The following is a 17,319-nucleotide window of genomic DNA, read 5'->3' on the forward strand; positions in this document are numbered from 1 at the left end:
CCTGTGGCTCAGTGAGTAGGGCGCCAGCCCCATATGCCGAGGGTGGCGGGTTCAAACCCAGCCCCGGCCAAACTGCAACCAAAAAATAGCCGGGCGTTGTGGCGGGCGCCTGTAGTCCCAGCTGCTCGGGAGGCTGAGGCAAGAGAATCGTGTAAGCCCAAGAGTTAAGAGGTTGCTGTGAGCCGTGTGGCCACGGCACTCTACCCGAGGGCGGTACAGTGAGACTCTGTCTCTACAAAAAAAAAAACATGCTTAATAGGCAAGACGCAGTGGCTCATGCCTGTAACCCTAGCACTTTGGGAGGCCAAGGTGGGTGATTGCTTGAGCTCAGGGATTTGAGACCAGCCTGAGCAAGAGCAAGACCCTGTTAGCTGGCTGTTGTGGCAGGCGCCTGTAGTCCCAGCTACTTGGGAGGCTAAAGCAAGAGAATCACTTGAGCCCAAGAGTTTGAGGTTGCTGTGAGCTATGACGCCACAGTACTCTATCAAGGGCAACAAAATGAGACTCTGTCTCAAAAAGAAAAAGCAAGGTACAAGTGTCCATCAGTGTGTTAGAAGTATACTTAGGAAGAATAGTATATATTTGTTCCTACATAGAAATCTACTTGAGGGGACAGTGTTTAGGTCATTTCTTAATTTAAACTAAAAAAATTTAGTTTTCTGGGCGGCGCCTGTGGCTCAAGGAGTAGGGCACCGGTCCCATATGCCGGAGGTGGCGGGTTCAAACCTAGCCCTGGCCCAAAAGCAAAAAGAAAAAAAAAAAAAAAGAAAATTTAGTTTTCTATTAAATTGTTATAAAAGTAATAGATCTCTAGAGTATGATAATAAAATAGGTAATAGGAATATACAGTTAGAAATGTATCATTATTGGGCGGCGCCTGTGGCTCAACGGGTAGGGCGCCGGTCCCATATGCCGGAGGTGGCGGGTTTAAGCCCAGCCCCGGCCAAAAATAAAAAAAAAAAAAAAAAAAGAAATGTATCATTATTTTCCTAACACTCTGATTTTAACCCTTCCCCAAAAGCTTTTTATTATGAAATTTTCTGTGCATATAACAGCATCTGTGGTTAAAAGGAGTCAAAAAGTGAAACAGCAGCTCAAACTGTAGATTGTTACCTCCCTTAACTCAGTAATATATCTAGAACATCTTTCTTTGTTTAGTACCTATGAATCTCCCCCATATTTTTCCTAGTTGCAACACTGAGCCACTTGCCTATTTGGTGGACATTTAGGTTATGTTAGTTTTCTTCTGTATTTAGGCCAATGTATCTGTAAAATATAAGACTTTTGGTTGATTATGTTGTGGAAATTGTATGTCATATATTATTTGCATAGTGAATATGTATACTTTGAAGTCATTGAACACATTGATACTGGCTCTTTTCAGAATTGATGGCTTAAATGTACGTGTTTACTAGTACGCACTTCATCCGTTTAGATTCAGAAAACTTGGATAGACGCTTTCAAACACCAATGTAATACATTTTTTTTTAAAACTGTATATAGATTCTGGCTCCTCCTCCTCCTCAGAAGATGAAAGACCCAAGAGATCCCATGTGAAAAATGGTGAGGTAGGCAGGCGGCGGAGACATTCCCCTTCCCGGAGTGCGTCTCCGTCTCCAAGAAAGCGCCAAAAAGAGACTTCTCCTCGGTAATGTCTTTTTCTTTAGTGATCTTCACTGATATAGTTGTGATGAAACCATAAAGGATAGGCTATGGGTTTATTTTAGAAAATGGTTAATTTCCTTCATTTCAAGGACTTTTGAGGAGATGGTTGGATTTTGTATAGTTCTTAGGAAAGTTTGTTTTGGTTGTTTTCTGTGTGTATGTAGTGTTTTTATATTTTTGTGGGGTTTTTTGCTTAGTTATGAATATTTAGTGAAAACTGGGTAAATTTTTAATTATGTCATATGTGTACATAGCAAGAAGAATAAACCAAACAATTAAATTGTAGCATTTACTCCTGAACATCTTTGAACACTTAAAAATACCCCCATTAGTGATATTTAATTCCATCAAAGTAAATAATTTAGTGAATGGAATTCTTGACGTTTGTTTTTCTCCACTGCTCTCAGGATGCAGATGGGAAAGCGATGGCAATCGCCAGTGACTAAAAGGTTGGTTAGACAACTATGTAAATTAGGGCTACATGTCAAGTTTTGGTGACTTAGTTTCTGGTTTAGGTGAATGGTCCTGCTGCTTAGATAAACAGTGGATGTGAAGTTCCTAAGTAGTTTTGGTTTGGTTATTTTTTTCTTTACAGATCAAATTAATGATAGGGATAATTGTACTTGAGATACATACTTTAGAGCCTCATTTGAACTTGATTTTTATTAACTGGTTACTGCTCTTCAGTGATAATTTATGCCAGTTTCTATCAAGAGGCATAGATTTTTGTTTTTGTTTTTTATTTTCCTTTTTTTTTTTTTTGAGACAGAGTCTTACTTTGTCACCCTTGGTAGAGTGCCATGGCATCCACAGCTCACAGCAACCTCAAACTCTTGGGCTTAAGTGATTCTCTTGCCTCAGCCTCCCAAGTAGTTGGGACCACAAGCGCCCACCACAATGCCCGGCTATTTTTTGGTTGCAGTTGTCATTGTTTAGCAGGCCCAGGTTGGACTTGAATCCGCCAGCTTGGGTGTATGTGGCTGGCACCCTACTCACGAGCTATGGGCACCAAGCCTTTTGTTTGTTTTTTGAGACAGAGTCTCACTTTCTTGCCCTCAGTAGAGTGCCATGATGTCAACTTCTCGGACTCAAGTGATCTTCTTGCCTCATCTACCAAGCAGCTGGGATTACAAGCACCTGCCACAATGCCCGGCTATATTTTTAGAGACAGGTCTTGCTCTTGGCTCAGACTAGTTTTCTTGAACTCTTAAGCTCAAGCAATCCACTTGCCTTAGCCTTCCAGAGTGCCAGGATTACAGGTGTGAGCTACCATACCTAGCCAAGAGGCATGGTTTTGACAGTATCTGGATATTTTTACGAAATAGGATAATGGCTCCTTAGATTTAGTGGGAAGGGACTTTTTGTGGTGACATTATGGAAAGCAAGAAAAACTAGGGAGATACTTTTAAAATACTAAAAGTAAACATAAAACTTTGGCCTGTTCAGTCTTTTCAGTACTAGAAAGGTGGGTTACATGTCTTCCTTGAAGCTTTTTGATCATTATTTACCTACATGACCATAAAACTGAAATGGGCCCAGGAATGATAGAGTTTCAGAGAAACAAAGTCTTGTACTCTTGACATTAAGGTAGTCTTGTCTTAACCACTAGTTGTTTTCTTCTTTTGGAGGCCTTAGTTGCCACTAAATTTCTAGGTATCCTTGCTGAATCTATCCCACTATTCTCTTTATAGTTCACTTATTGAAGCTGTCTTACGTAATCTTACTAATAAATAAGAGTGTTTTCTTGGTAAGGCCTTTTGGAACCAATGAGTAATGTTTGTGATGGAGCAAAGCAATGAAGGAAACTGTTGCTTGACAATAAAAAATTTAAAACCTGGGGCGGCGCCTGTGGCCCCATATACCGAGGGTGGCAGGTTCAAATCCGGCCCCGGCTGAACTGCAACCAAAAAATAGCTGGGCGTTGTGGCGGGCGCCTGTAATCCCAGCTACTCGGGAGGCTGAGGCAAGAGAATCGCTGAAGCCCAGGAGTTGGAGGTTGCTGTGAGCTGTGTGATGCCATGGCACTCTACCGAGGGCCATAAAGTGAGTCTACAAAAAAAAAAAAATTTAAAACCTAGGCCAGGTGCGGTGGCTCACACCTATAATCCTAGCACTCTGGGAGGCCAAGGTGGGTGGATTGCCTGAGCTCACAGGTTCAAGGCCAGCCTGAGCCAGAGCGAAACCCCATCTCTATTAATAGCCAGACGTTGTGGTAGGTGCCTGTAGTCCCAGCTATTTGGGAGGCTGAGATAAGAGAATCAATCACTTGAGCCCAGAAATTTATTTATTTATTTATTTTTTAAATTATCTAACATTGCATGTAGAACATTATAAGAAATCCAAACAAAACTCCAGGTACAACCTAAAAAATCAATTACATTTTACACTAACAACAGACAATCAGAAAATAAAATCTCAAAAATTACATTCACAATAACATCGAAAAGAATCAAACACTAAAATAAATTTACAGGAAGCACAAGGCTTTAAGCTGAAATCTACAAATTATTTCTGAGACACATTTAGGAAGAGTAAACAAACAGCAAGGTATGCGTAATGTTGACTGTGCCAGGACCCTCACCGCCACAGAAGCTATGCTGCTCTCACCACATTCCCAGCCGGCAATTTAGGGAAGACTGACAAGCAGATCCTGAAATTGATATGGAAATGCAAAGGATCTAGAATGTCTTACATTAAACATTTTTTGAAAAAGAAGTGAGCTGGAGGACTTGCATTACCAGATTTGGAGACCGACCCTGGCATAGGTGGGAAAGGCAGGCGGTTTGAGCCCAGAAATTTGAGGTTGCTGTGAGCTATGATGCTATGGCACTCTACCGGGTACAACAAAGTGAGACTCTGTCTCCAAAAAAAAAAAAAAAAAAAAAATTAAAACCTAAAAAGGATTTTTCTCAGCTGTAATTTTTTTTATGATGCTGGCATAGCAGGTATATAATTGCTTTACAAAATTAGGTTACTGATACAATTTCTTCTCTTTGATTCCCCAGCTCCTTTACGGAACTGCTTTTTTTTTGAGGCAGTCTCACTAATGGTAGAATGCTGTGCCGTCATAGCTCACAGTAACCCTCAAACTCTTGGGCTCAAGCGATCCTCTTGCCTCAGTCTCCCAAGTAGCTGGGACTATAGGCAACCGCTACAGTGCTAGGCTATTTTTAGAGAAGAGGTCTTGTTTTTGCTCAGGCTGGTCTCAAACTCCTCCTGAATTCAAGCAATCCACCCACCTCGGCCTCCCAGAGTGCTAGGATTACAGGCATGAGCCACCATGCCCAGCCTGCTTTCTATTCTAGAAAGAGATTTGTCTTCTCAGAGCAGTAAAATCAACATTAATGTTTATTCTCCATGGATTTTGTCTTATAATCCTCATTTTGAAAGTATTTTAAGTTGTACTAGGAGCTTTTAAGTTCAGTGCTGTTAGAGATTGCAATCAGGTGTCTAGGATTTAAACATGGAGGAAGAATTATTTAGAATTGTGCTTCAGTGTTGGGTCTTAAGAGGGAAAATGTAGCCTGGTTTCAAAGTGTTAGAAGTGAAGTTTTAGTATCCACAAAGCATAAGCAAACTTAACTTGAAAATTAAATTTAGCAGTGAATTTCAGGATTTTGTCTGTTCATTTAACAAACTTCTCTTACTTTGAAAATGGAGCTAAGACCTAGTAAAAACTTGGTTTGGCTCCCGTAGCACAGTGGTTATGGCGCCAGCCACATACACCGAGGCTAACAGGTTTGAACCCGGCCCAGGCCAGCTAAGCAACAATGACAACTGCAACCAAAAAATAGCCGGGCATTGTGGCAGGCACCTGTAGTCCTAACTACTTAGAAGGCTGAGGCAAAAGAATCTCTTGAACCCAAGAGTTTGAGGGTGCTGTGAGCTATGACGTCACAGCACTCTACTGAGGGCGACATAGTGAGATTCTTGTCTCCAAAAAAAAAAAACCTAGTAAACTTTATAAAATAGCTCCAGATTTACAGGAGCTATTCAATCCTGTTCTAGGCAAGAATTTAAGAACTGAGTATTTGACTACTTTGAATATGTAAGCTTACCTAAAGGTGGCACACTGGCTTGGTAGATATTTTAGTATGGCTGTTGTGAGGCTGCTGTTAGTCCAGTTGATATAATCTTATTTTTCAAGTGTGCTTTTTGTGTTGATTAACTTTTAACAGAGTATAAAATTAAGCTTTAGGTGGTTCTTATCTTATATTTTAACTGCATTGTTCCCAGGATAGCTTTAGTGCTTACACAACTTTGATGGATTATCTTGGGATAATGTATTTTGGTAACAGTATTCAACACTTGAATAGTAAAGATACATCAAAAAAATTAAAAGTTTAGCCTGTAGTCCCAGCTGCTCGGGAGGCTGAGGCAAGAGAATCGCGTAAGCCCAAGACATAGAGGTTGCTGTGAGCCATGTGATGCCACGGCACTCTACCAGAGGGCCGTACAGTGAGACTCTGTCTCTACAAAAAAAAAAAAAAAGTTTGGAGCAGTGACACCAGATTTAAGTCTTATAAGCCACTGGGCTATTTACATTTTAAATTTCTTTATTAGAAGTTCTAAAGCAGGGCGGCGCCTGTGGCTCAACGTGTAGGGCGCCGGTCCCATATGCCGGAGGTGGCGGGTTCAAGCCCAGCCCCGGCCAAAAAAAAAAAAAAAAAAGAAGTTCTAAAGCAGTTGGTTCCTAACAACAGAAACACCTGTAGACTCTTGGAAAAAACACCTGGCTGGACTTTAGCCCCGACATAGACATAAAGCTCAGATAAGCTTCCCAGCTGATTCTGATGTGCATCATAGTTAAAAATCCGTGTTCTTAGGGAGTTTTTTTTTTTAATGTTGCCTCACATCCAAATTCCTAATGAATGGGTCTTGCAACCTATAGTTTGAAAAAAACACTGTTCTGAAACATAACCATCGTTGCCCTCTGGGTTCATGATTATTGAAACTATCTTTTGGGCCACTTAATTATAAATGCCACTGACTCAGAATTACCTATAATTCTTCTTTGGTTTAGTGGTAGACGGAGGAGAAGTCCCTCCCCACCACCTACTAGAAGGCGACGTTCACCTTCTCCTGCCCCTCCTCCTCGAAGACGCAGATCTCCTACACCACCACCACGACGAAGGTACTTTGTCGAATATGCCAGTTCAGGCTTATTGGAATGACCGAATCTTTGTGATTTTTTTTTTTTTTATCTTATTAGAGTAGTGTAGTTCAGTCATAAAAGACCACATGTCATAGGATTTCATTTATTTGAAAAGTCCAGAATACATAAATCTATAGTGATAGAAAGTAGATCAGTGGTGTCTGGAGTGAGTTGGGAATGTGGGGTGGCAAAGGTTGTAAAACTATGTGAATATACTAAAACTACTGAATTGTATGCTTTAAAATAGGTATATTTTATAGTATGCAATAATGCTGAATAAATTAAAAGGTGATGTGACTCTAGTGATTAAAAAGAGAAATAACTATATATTAGAGAATTTGTGGCACATACCTGCTTAACTAAGTAATCAAAATTAGCATCCCCAATAAGTCATATTAGAAGTACTTCCTCCCAGCTACTCGGGAGGCTGAGGCAAGAGAATCGCTTAAGCCCAGGAGTTGGAGGTTACTGTGAGCTGTGTGAGGCCACAGCTCTCTACCGAGGGCCATAAAGTGAGACTCTTGTCTCTACAAAAAAAAAAAAAAAAAAAAAGAAGTACTTCCTGTTTACCTCTGTAGTATGCTTGTCAGTTGCACAGAACCTCAGTTTAATGATTAGGAAGTGTCAGATAAACCCAGAGTGCAGGTCATTCTACAAAGTAACAGACAGCACTCTTCAAAAATGTCAGTCATGAGAGAGAAAAACTGAGGAACCTTCACAGATTTGTGGGAACTAAGGAGATGTAAGTTCCTGGAACAAAGAAAGAAATGACTGGGATGGTGTTGGTATTTTAGTTGATACTAAGTATTGAGGATAATTTTATAGCTTTGAATTCTAAAATAAAAATTAGGAAACCATTTTAATGTTGTCACTCAAATACATTGCCAAACCGTATATGGCTGGCCACCACTCCTGAATGCCTGTTCAGAGCCAGGCAAAATGCTAGGTGTTTTATTTATATACTTTACCTCAAATCCTAAAAGTGAGCTTGCTTGGTTGGTGTATTTTTCCCATTTTCCAGGTGAAGAAATGGAAGTTCAGAAGTTAAATAATTGCCCAAGTGAAATAATGTAATCGCACTCTGCCACATTGCCCCCAAAATGTCCTGCTGTAAAGCTGATTCTGGGCAAAAATTTATTTATTTTGAGCTCAGAGTCTGAAGATCAATGAACAGATTAGGCATTTGGGCCTGAATGTTTATGCTCAGTCTAATTCCTAAAAGTCAAGTTAGGGTTATACAGGAATTAAGGATTTAGAGGAAGGCCAGGTTGGCCTTCGTGGAGATGCATTCTGCCAAGCAGTAGTGAAAAGTGGTCTTTTGAGACAGAAGGTGAAGCGGTTTCTTTGAGGGGAGGTGGAGTTATCTTTAATAGCTTGTGCAGTGAACTCTAATTATTAATACAGAGTCCAAACGCCAATTCAGAGAGGACACCACATAGGAGAGCTCTTTAAAGCGCACACTTTCTGAGTAAGTTGACCATAGTCAGTAGAGTCCTGCTAATGTAGTTACTTAGCTATTACATAATAATAACTGATGCTCACAGTTACCTCAAAGCAATGGAAGGTACTCTTTTCGGAAAAAAAAAAAAAATTAATTAATTCCATATAGGTTGTTTTCAAATGCTTTGACAAATTTTCTGAAAATTGCAAATTTCTCCACTAATCAGAATGTCCTGTTTTGTAGTCATCTAAGATAAACAGTTTTACTAAGTGATTTTTTTTTTACCTTTAATGAGAATAAAAATACATCTGCTTATAAATAATGGTGTATATTCTGTTTGTCCCGTGCTAATTACACTATAGTCATGACTACGGGTTATTCTTTATGAACCATTTTCTCATTTTCTTGGGCCTTTCAGCTTAATAATGTGTGTTTTTCCTAGGACTCCTTCTCCTCCCCCACGTCGGCGCTCACCTTCTCCTAGAAGATACTCTCCTCCAATACAAAGGAGATACTCTCCTTCTCCACCTCCAAAGAGAAGAACAGCTTCTCCTCCTCCCCCTCCTAAACGAAGGGCATCACCATCTCCACCACCAAAGCGTCGGGTCTCTCACTCTCCACCTCCCAAACAAAGAAGTTCCCCAGTCACCAAGAGACGATCACCTTCATTATCATCAAAGCATAGGAAAGGATCTTCTCCAAGCCGCTCTACCCGGGAGGCCCGGTCACCACAACCAAACAAACGGCATTCGCCTTCACCGCGGCCTCGAGCTCCTCAGACCTCCTCAAGTCCTCTACCTGTTCGAAGAGGAGCATCACCATCACCCCAAAGAAGGCAGTCCCCATCTCCAAGTACTAGGCCCATTAGGAGAGTCTCCAGGACTCCGGAACCTAAAAAGACAAAAAAGTAAAAATATTTTATGCTTTTTGGTTAGGAATGCTTACTTGCATAGCTTTTGTATTTGAATGCTTTTTTTTTTTTTATTTAGTGAGAAATTACAGAAAGGAATAAGTTGTGAATGTACATTTTAATCCAGACTTTATAGATGCTATTCACAAATCCTGTTCCCTTATAAGGGTAGTTCCTTAGGACAAAAATTACTTCAGTAGTATCAGATATTTTGAAAGCTGTCTTGAAAACTAAACTCAAGAGATACATAAGCATTTCTTGTGTGTGTAATGTAAGAAACTGGCATTGTTAATTTCATGTGGGAAGCAACAATAACAGAGTGGATAGAGGATTATGAGACTTCAGCTACCCTCTAGGAGACTTAGGGTGTGTGAATTTGGTATATGTTAGTAGAATTAACTGGCAAACTAAGTGTTATAAAATGTTTGAAGTTTGCAATCTGGTTGTATAATGTGGTTGGTTAACTTATTTTTTCTTACAACGAGATGTCTGTTGTCAGTGCTAATGTTGATTTTTGGTTTTGGTGTTTTTTTTTTTTTTTCCTTTGTCTAGGGCTGCCTCACCAAGCCCACAGTCCGTAAGGAGGGTCTCATCCTCCCGGTCTATCTCCAGATCTCCTGAGCCAGCAGTTAAAAAGCCCCCAGCACCTCCATCCCCTGTCCAGTCTCAGTCACCTTCTACAAACTGGTCACCAGCTGTACCGATCAAAAAGGCTAAAAGCCCGTCGCCAAGCCCATCACCGGCAAGAGTATGTGTCTGCCTTAGTTTGCACACCTTTTATAAATTTGCACATGGTCACTTTAAAGCAGAGAAAATAACATTGGGGTATTAAAATATAGGAGTTTAAACTTCTTTTTCCTTTGTGAGTCATAAATCTGATCTTGGACAGGTTGCTATGTTAAGGGGTTAGATGTCATCTTAATATGGTTAACTAAATTATTGTGCGGGCTAGTGAGAAATTTTAAGAAATTATGAGATTATGAGAAATTTTAAGTAATTGCTTAGAAATGTGAAATTCAAAAATTACAGACTAGATTGTTAATTAGCAAGCCTGCCTTTTCCATGCATTTGTTATATATGGCTCAGCACCCATGGCACAGCGGTTACAGCAACAGCCACATACACCAGAGGTGGTGGGTTCAAACCCAGCCCCGGCCAAAAACTGCAGTAACAACAAAAACAAAAGTCAAGTGTTGAGGCGGGCACCTGTAGTCCCAGCTGCTTGGGAGGCTGAGGCAAGAGATCACTTCAGTCCAGTAGTTTGAGGTTGCTATGAGCTGTGATGCCACGGCACTCTATCCAGGGTGACATAGTGAGACTGTCTCAAAAAAAAAAAAAAAAAATTAAAAAAGAAAATTTTTTTTGTTTGTTTGTTTTTTTGGTATATAGGCAGTGAAGAGGAACAACTCACCCCTTTTCTAAAGATAGAATTCAGATGACAGCTAAAGATATGGCATTCCTATAGGCATGGGTTTAGACTTAATAGTTGGTGCCATGTGTTAAAAGTCAGCCACATGTTAGGCAAGTGTTAAGAGTTATTTATGGGCAGCGCCTGTGGCTCAGTGAGTAGGGCGCTGGTCCCATATGCTGAGGGTGGTGGGTTCAAACCCAGCCCCGGCAAACTGCAACAAAAAAATAGCCGGGCGTTGTGGTGGGCGCCTGTAGTCCCAGCTGCTCAGGAGGCTGAGGCAAGAGAATCGCGTAAGCCCAAGAGTTAGAGGTTGCTGTGAGCTGTGTGACGCCATGGCACTCTACCGGAGGGCGGTATAGTGAGACTCTGTCTCTACAAAAAAAAAAAAAAAAGAGTTATTTACATATGTTCATATTTAATCCTCACAAGAGCTTTATCAGCTAGGAATTGTTAACACCCATTTTAGGTAAAGCAGGCTGTGGAAACATTAAACAGTTTCTCTGAGATCATAGTTAATGAATTCAGGAGCTGGAATTCAACTCATCTGGAGGTAGCCCTTGACATAGTCCAGTCCTATGTACCTGACTGCCATCTTGTGGGTAGGAAGCCTGGCTTAATATGAAGTTAGTTGGGGGAAACAGTAAGAATCAGTTACTTTCAAGGCCCTTTCCTACTCTTAGAAAGTGTGAAAAATTTTTTTGCTTTCAGTGCGGTTCCCATTTGTAGGAATCCTTTTCCTGGTGGTGATTGGCTTTGGGTCTTCCCTACGCCCATCTGTTGAATCCTTTAAAATTTCAACATTAGTCCATTTAGATATTCACTTGAGGAAATAGAATGTTGAGTTGGACAAACTTTTAATTGGATTGATTATATTACTGTTACTTTTCTGGATTTCAGAATTCAGATCAAGAAGGAGGTGGGAAGAAAAAGAAGAAAAAGAAGGACAAGAAACACAAAAAGGATAAAAAGCACAAGAAGCACAAAAAACACAAGAAGGAAAAGGCTATGGCTGCAGCTGCTACAGCTCCCGTAACCTCTGCAGCCATTGCTGCTGCCACAACCACATCAGCACCAGAAGAACCAGAGACAGCGCCAGAGCCTAAGAAGGTATTTATGGATTCTGAATGTAGCTGTTTTGCAGTGTATATGCAGATAGCATAATGACTTGATTTTGAGAAGTAGCAAAATCCTTTTTTCTAGTATTTGGCTACTCAATGATTAACCCTTTTTTCGGCTGGGCATGTTGGCTCATACCTGCAATCCTGACATTCTGGGAGGTTGAGGAGGGTGGATTGCCTGAGCTCAGGAGTTTGAGAGCAGCCTGAGCTAGAGCGAGATCCTGTCTCTAAAAACAGCATGTTATGGCAGACACATGTAGTCCCAGCTATTTGGGAGGCTGAGGCAAGAGGATCACTTGCGCTCCAGAGTTTGAGGTTGTGGTGAGGTATGACGCCATGGCACTCTACCAATGATGAAAGTGAGACTCTGTCTCAAAATAAAAAAAAAATTTTTTTTAAACCCTATTTTGATGTTTCTTGGTGACATGCCAGGCACAGGAATTTGCCAGGACCAAGAATTAGAACACAAGTGACAGCTAAAAAGCTTAATGTTGTTTATTTAAAAAGCGTAACTCTAGGTGGCCAGATGAGGTGGGTCACACCCATTGCTTTGGGAGGCCAGGGTGGGAGGATTGTTTCAGTCCCCAGGAGTTTGAGATTACAGTGAGCTTATGATGCACCATTGCCACTCCAGCCTGGACAATAGAGTGATAACCTTATCTCTTAAAAAATTCTTCAAGATAAAACACTTACTAAAAGTGAATAATTCATTGGATCTTAATATATTTAGAGTTGTGCACCCATCACTACTATTTGATTAGGCTCTTTGTTCATTGTCTCCCACTATTGTCTCAAGATTTAACATGACTACTCTGATTTTTTTAGGAGACTGAAAGTGAAGCTGAAGATAACCTCGATGACTTAGAAAAGCACCTGCGTGAAAAGGCCCTGAGATCAATGCGGAAGGCTCAAGTGTCCCCACAGTCTTAGGTGGAAATGTTTGTTATGATGTAAATTTTATTTGGTTTGTACGCAATTCAATTTCAAAATTGCTAAAATGTGTTTGAGCTTTAGACTATAACATTTGTTGTAATAATTGCTAGGTTGAAGTTCACCATGTTAAAAAAAAAAAAAAAGGGCATGGATTTACATTGCAAAAGGTGTCCACAGTGTATTAGTGACATTCTTTCATTGACAGCTGACATAAATTCATTTGGAGGGAAATATTTTAAGCCAAAAAAAAAAAATTCCCTTTTTAAAAAAGGGAGTTTAAATATTGTTGGCATTCTTATGGTTTTTTTAAATGCCCCTGGCTATTCAGAGGGTTTTTTCCTTTTTTTCTTTTTCTTAACTTTTTCTCCTTTGAGTCTTAGAACCCGTTTTAAGTTATGCTTCTAACCTTGTATGGTTTGTAAGCTTGCCCAAAAATAAGACCACTCTTGAATTTACCACAAAAGTATAAATGAGTATTTTAATGCCACATCTTTCCTGTTGCCTGTGGAGTCTCTGCTGAAGTGAATCAGGATTTGAGCTCGAAGATGAGACAAAACGAAAGTATGTTGTTTGCCAGGACACTGTGGGTTTATATTGATGTATAACAAGTTGATTTGGAACACTGGAATTTCATTCTATTCTGTTCTTCTGTTTTTGTTTTCTTTTTTTGTTTTATAAAGGCGATTAGTCCCAGGGAGGATCCTTCAGTTACATAAAATTTGTTTTATGCAATGTCATGGCTCCATTCTTATTTTTGTCTTGTTCTTCCAATTGGTATATACAACTTTGAGAGCTCTTGTATTTGGAAGGCTGGAAAGGCCCATACTTTTGAAATAGTGTCTTGGTTTCACTGTTTTTGTTTTGTTTTTTTTTTTAACTAAAGCTATATAAAGCTTGTGGATTAAACAGAATAAATTTCTAAATTTAAAAATGTTTGCCACTGACTTTTATTTGCCTTAATACTGTAAAAAGCATACCTTTCCTAGAAATAGTACCTATGTTTTTACCTAACCCATGGCAAGGTGGGATTTAGGCAGGTGGTCAATGAAAGGTGATCAAATTAAGATTTTACCATCTTTTTTTTTTTTTTGAGACAGAGCCTCAAGCTGTCACTCTGGGTAGAGTGCCATGGCATCACAGCTCACGGCAATCTTCAACTTCTGGGCTCAAGCGATTCTCCTGCCTCAGCCTCCCAAGTAGCTGGGAATACAGGTGCCTGCCACAACGTCCGGCTATTTTTTGGTTGCAGCCATCGTTGTTTGGCGGGCCCGGGCTGGATTTGAACCCACCAGCTCAGGTATATGTGGCTGGCGCCTTAGCCACTTGAGCCACAGGCGTCGAACCAAGATTTTACCATCTTTATGTTAATAATCATTTTGATGAGTGCTATTAAGGGAAAGCAATATGTGACTGGATTGTTGCACAATACCTGCAGGGCACATCCACCAGGCAGAGGCAAAAGGAAGAGTATTTTGGGCTGAACAAATAGTACCTGTGTGTGCCCTGAGGCAGGACGAGCCTGACATATTCCAGCAAGGAATGACTGGAGCACTTTTTTTTATCCTGAGACACAGTGTCATTCTGTTGCCCAGGATAGAGTGCCATGGTGTCAGCCTCACAGCAACCACTAATTCCTAGGTTCAAGTGATCCTTCTGCCTCAGTCTTCCCAGTAGCTGGAACTATAGCTGTCTGCCCTGATGCCTGGCTAATTTTTTCTTTTCTTTCTTTTCTTCTCCTCTCCTCCCCTCTCTCCTCTCCCTCTCCTTTCTTTGACAGTCTCCAGCTGTTGCCCTGGGTAGAATGCCATGGCATCATAGCTCATAGCAACCTCCAACTCTTGGGTTCAAGCAATCCTCTTGCCTCTAGAGACAGGTTCTTGCTTTTGCTTAGGTTGGTCTTGAACTCATGAGCTCAAGCAATCCACCCATCTCGGCCTCCCAGAGTGCTAGGATTACAGGTGTGAGCCACCATGCCAGTCATTTTTCTCTCGAGTGATCCTGCCACATCAGCCTCCCAGAGTGTTAGGATTATAGGTGTGGCGGCGCCTGTGGCTCAAAGGGGTAGGGCGCTGGCTCCATACACCAGAGGTGGTGGGTTCAAACCCAGCCCCAGCCAAAAACTGCAAGAAAAAAAGAAAAAGGATTATAGGTGTGAACTACCCCCACACCTAGCCAGATGCCTGTAATCTTAATTTTTGAAAAACAGGAGTAAATAATAACCTTCAACAATGAGGAGCTGAACTGTTTTTTATAGGTGGGCATTTAAAGTGATTTAAAATCTTGATGGAGGCAGGACACGGTGGCTCACGCCTGTAATCCTAGCATTCTGAGAGGCTGAGGTGGGTGGATCACTTGAGCTCAGGAGTTTGAGACCAGCCTGAGCAAGAGTGAGACCTCATCTCTACTAAAAAAAAAAATGAAAAACTGAGGCAAGATGATCACTTGAGCCCAAGAGTTTGAGGTTGCTGTGAGCTGTGATGCAACAGCACTCTACAAAGGGAGACTGTCTCAAAAAAAAATCTTGATGGAACCCCTGTAGTGACTGAACTAGTCTATGATTGGTAATAGAATTTTACATGTGTTAAAGAGTTTTCAACGAGGCTTCCTTTTGATTTTATAATTTCTGTGCTAAAGGAAAAGGAGAGTATTCATTTTCTAAGGTGGTGGTTGCTGACTTAGCCTTTCTACTGTGAATAAAATTAACCTTGGAGTACAACTGTCACTTGAACAATGAGGGGATTAGGAGCACTTTCCACACAGTTGAAAATTCAAGTATAACTTTTTGGCTTCCCCAAAACTTAACTACGAATAGCCTACTGTTGACCTGAAGCCTTTCCAGTAACAGTCAATTAACATGTTTTATATATGTTTTCTTTGTTTGTTTTTGAGATAGAGCCTCAAGCTGTCACCCTGGGTAGTGTGCCATGGCATTACAGCTCACAGCAACCTCCAACTCCTGGGCTCAAGCGATTCTCCTGCCTCCGCCTCCCAAGTAGCTGGGATTACAGGCATCGGCCACAATGCCCGGCTATTTTTTGGTTGCACTCGTCATAGTTGTTTGGCGGGCCCAGGCTGGATTTGAACCCTCCAGCTCAGGTGTATGTGGCTGGCGCCTTAGCCTCTTGAGCCACAGGCGCCTAGCCTATATGTTTTCTTAAAGGTACTCTGTTACATACCCATAATTAAAAAGAAAAAATTAAGCTAGAGATCAGGAGGCTGAGGCAGGAGGACTGCTTGATCCTACAAGTTCAAGTCCAGCCTGGGTAAGGTAGTGAGATCCTGTCTCTTAAAATAATAAGATAAAGCTAGAGAAAATAAAATGTTACTATGAAAATCATAGGGAACTGGAAATGTTTTTACTATTAAGTGGAAGTAGGTCATCGTATAAGTAGGTCTTCCTCTTTGTGTTGAGTAAGCCTAGGAAGGGGAGGAATTGGGCTTGCTGTTTCGGGTGGCAGAAGTAGAAGAAAATGCTTTTAAGTGGATTTGCACAGTTCAAACCCATGTTTAGGGTCAACTGGACTTGGGTCTATCTAGCCATTCAATCCATTTAATATTCATATATCCTGTTTATTCAGGAGGCTTTCATGCCTCCACTTGACTGCTCTTGAGGTTAGCTATACCTTCATTTTGCCAGGTTGAATGATCAATTCTCAATCTTGCTTTTTTTGAGACCTCAGGCTTTGGTTGGCTCTGCCATTCATTCCTTTGTTGTATCATTCTTCACTTCAGTTCCAGGTGACTAGTTTCTAGTGGATCCAGTAATTTAGTTTGTCTGTCTTTGTTCTTTTTTTTTTTGAGACAGAGTCTCATTATGTCGCCCTCAGAGTACTGTGGCGTCACAGCTCACAGCAACCTCAAACTCTAGGGCTTAAGCCATTCTCTTGCCTCAGCCTCCCAAGTAGCTGGGACTACAGGCACCTGCCACAATGCCTGTGTTTGATTGACCCAGGCTATGTTTGAACCCACCAGCCTTGGTGCATGTGGCCAGTGCCATAACCGCTGTGCTACGGGCACCGAGCCCTGGCTTTGACCTTGATGGTCTTCCCTATACTTAATCCCTAGTCTCTTTTTTTTTTTTTTTTTTGTAGAGACAGAGTCTCACTTTATGGCCCTCGGCAGAGTGCCGTGGCCTCACGCAGCTCACAGCAACCTCCAACTCCTGGGCTTAAGCGATTCTCCTGCCTCAGCCTCCCGAGCAGCTGGGACCACAGGTGCCCGCCACAACGCCCGGCTATTTTTTGGTTGCATTCTGGCCGGGGCCGGGTTTGAACCCGCCACTCTCAGCATATGGGGCTGGCGCCTTACCGACTGAGCCACAGGCGCCGCCCAATCCCTAGTCTCTTAAGTGCCATCTTTATCCTAATGTGTCCAATCTCTTTCTAGTCCAAACTTTTCCCTGAGCTAGACTCCTGGTCAGCTACCTACTTGATTAACACCATTTGGATATCTAAAAGGCATGCCAAAATTAATGGGTCCAAAATAGAATTTTTTAATAACCACCCTCTGATCTCTGGTCTTTTCCATTTTAGTACCTGTCACTTTTATTTATTCAAACTTGAGTCATTGCCTGGCCAGCAGTGGTCCTGGCATGCTCTCAGGTCGTCCAGTGTCTATTGAGGTCAATGGATTTGGGCCCCAGTCCCTCAGTGCCACGGGCAACCAGGCTTTGACATGCTCTATAAT

General features: G+C 41.3%; 1 protein-coding gene across 20 annotated transcripts in view; it reads left to right on the forward strand.

Annotated features, from left to right (window-relative positions):
• Nucleotides 1-13,564, forward strand: part of SRRM1 (serine and arginine repetitive matrix 1) — a 33,523-nt gene extending 19,959 nt beyond the window's left edge. For 14 of the 20 annotated variants that reach the window (XM_053576107.1, XM_053576108.1, XM_053576109.1 and 11 more), the window contains 7 exons: nucleotides 1,504-1,648; nucleotides 2,073-2,114; nucleotides 6,689-6,799; nucleotides 8,704-9,168; nucleotides 9,724-9,919; nucleotides 11,480-11,689; nucleotides 12,526-13,564. In XM_053576107.1, the coding sequence (XP_053432082.1) occupies nucleotides 1,504-1,648; nucleotides 2,073-2,114; nucleotides 6,689-6,799; nucleotides 8,704-9,168; nucleotides 9,724-9,919; nucleotides 11,480-11,689; nucleotides 12,526-12,630 (1,274 nt within the window). In that variant the 3' untranslated portion in view covers nucleotides 12,631-13,564. The remainder of the gene's footprint in view (nucleotides 1-1,503; nucleotides 1,649-2,072; nucleotides 2,115-6,688; nucleotides 6,800-8,703; nucleotides 9,169-9,723; nucleotides 9,920-11,479; nucleotides 11,690-12,525) is intronic. The other 6 variants (XM_053576111.1, XM_053576112.1, XM_053576114.1 and 3 more) reach the window with 1 other exon arrangement.
• The last annotated feature ends 3,755 nt before the right edge of the window (nucleotides 13,565-17,319 follow it).

Source organism: Nycticebus coucang, chromosome 22 (assembly GCF_027406575.1).
Source record: "Nycticebus coucang isolate mNycCou1 chromosome 22, mNycCou1.pri, whole genome shotgun sequence".
In the NCBI taxonomy this organism is placed as follows: Eukaryota; Metazoa; Chordata; class Mammalia; order Primates; family Lorisidae; genus Nycticebus; species Nycticebus coucang.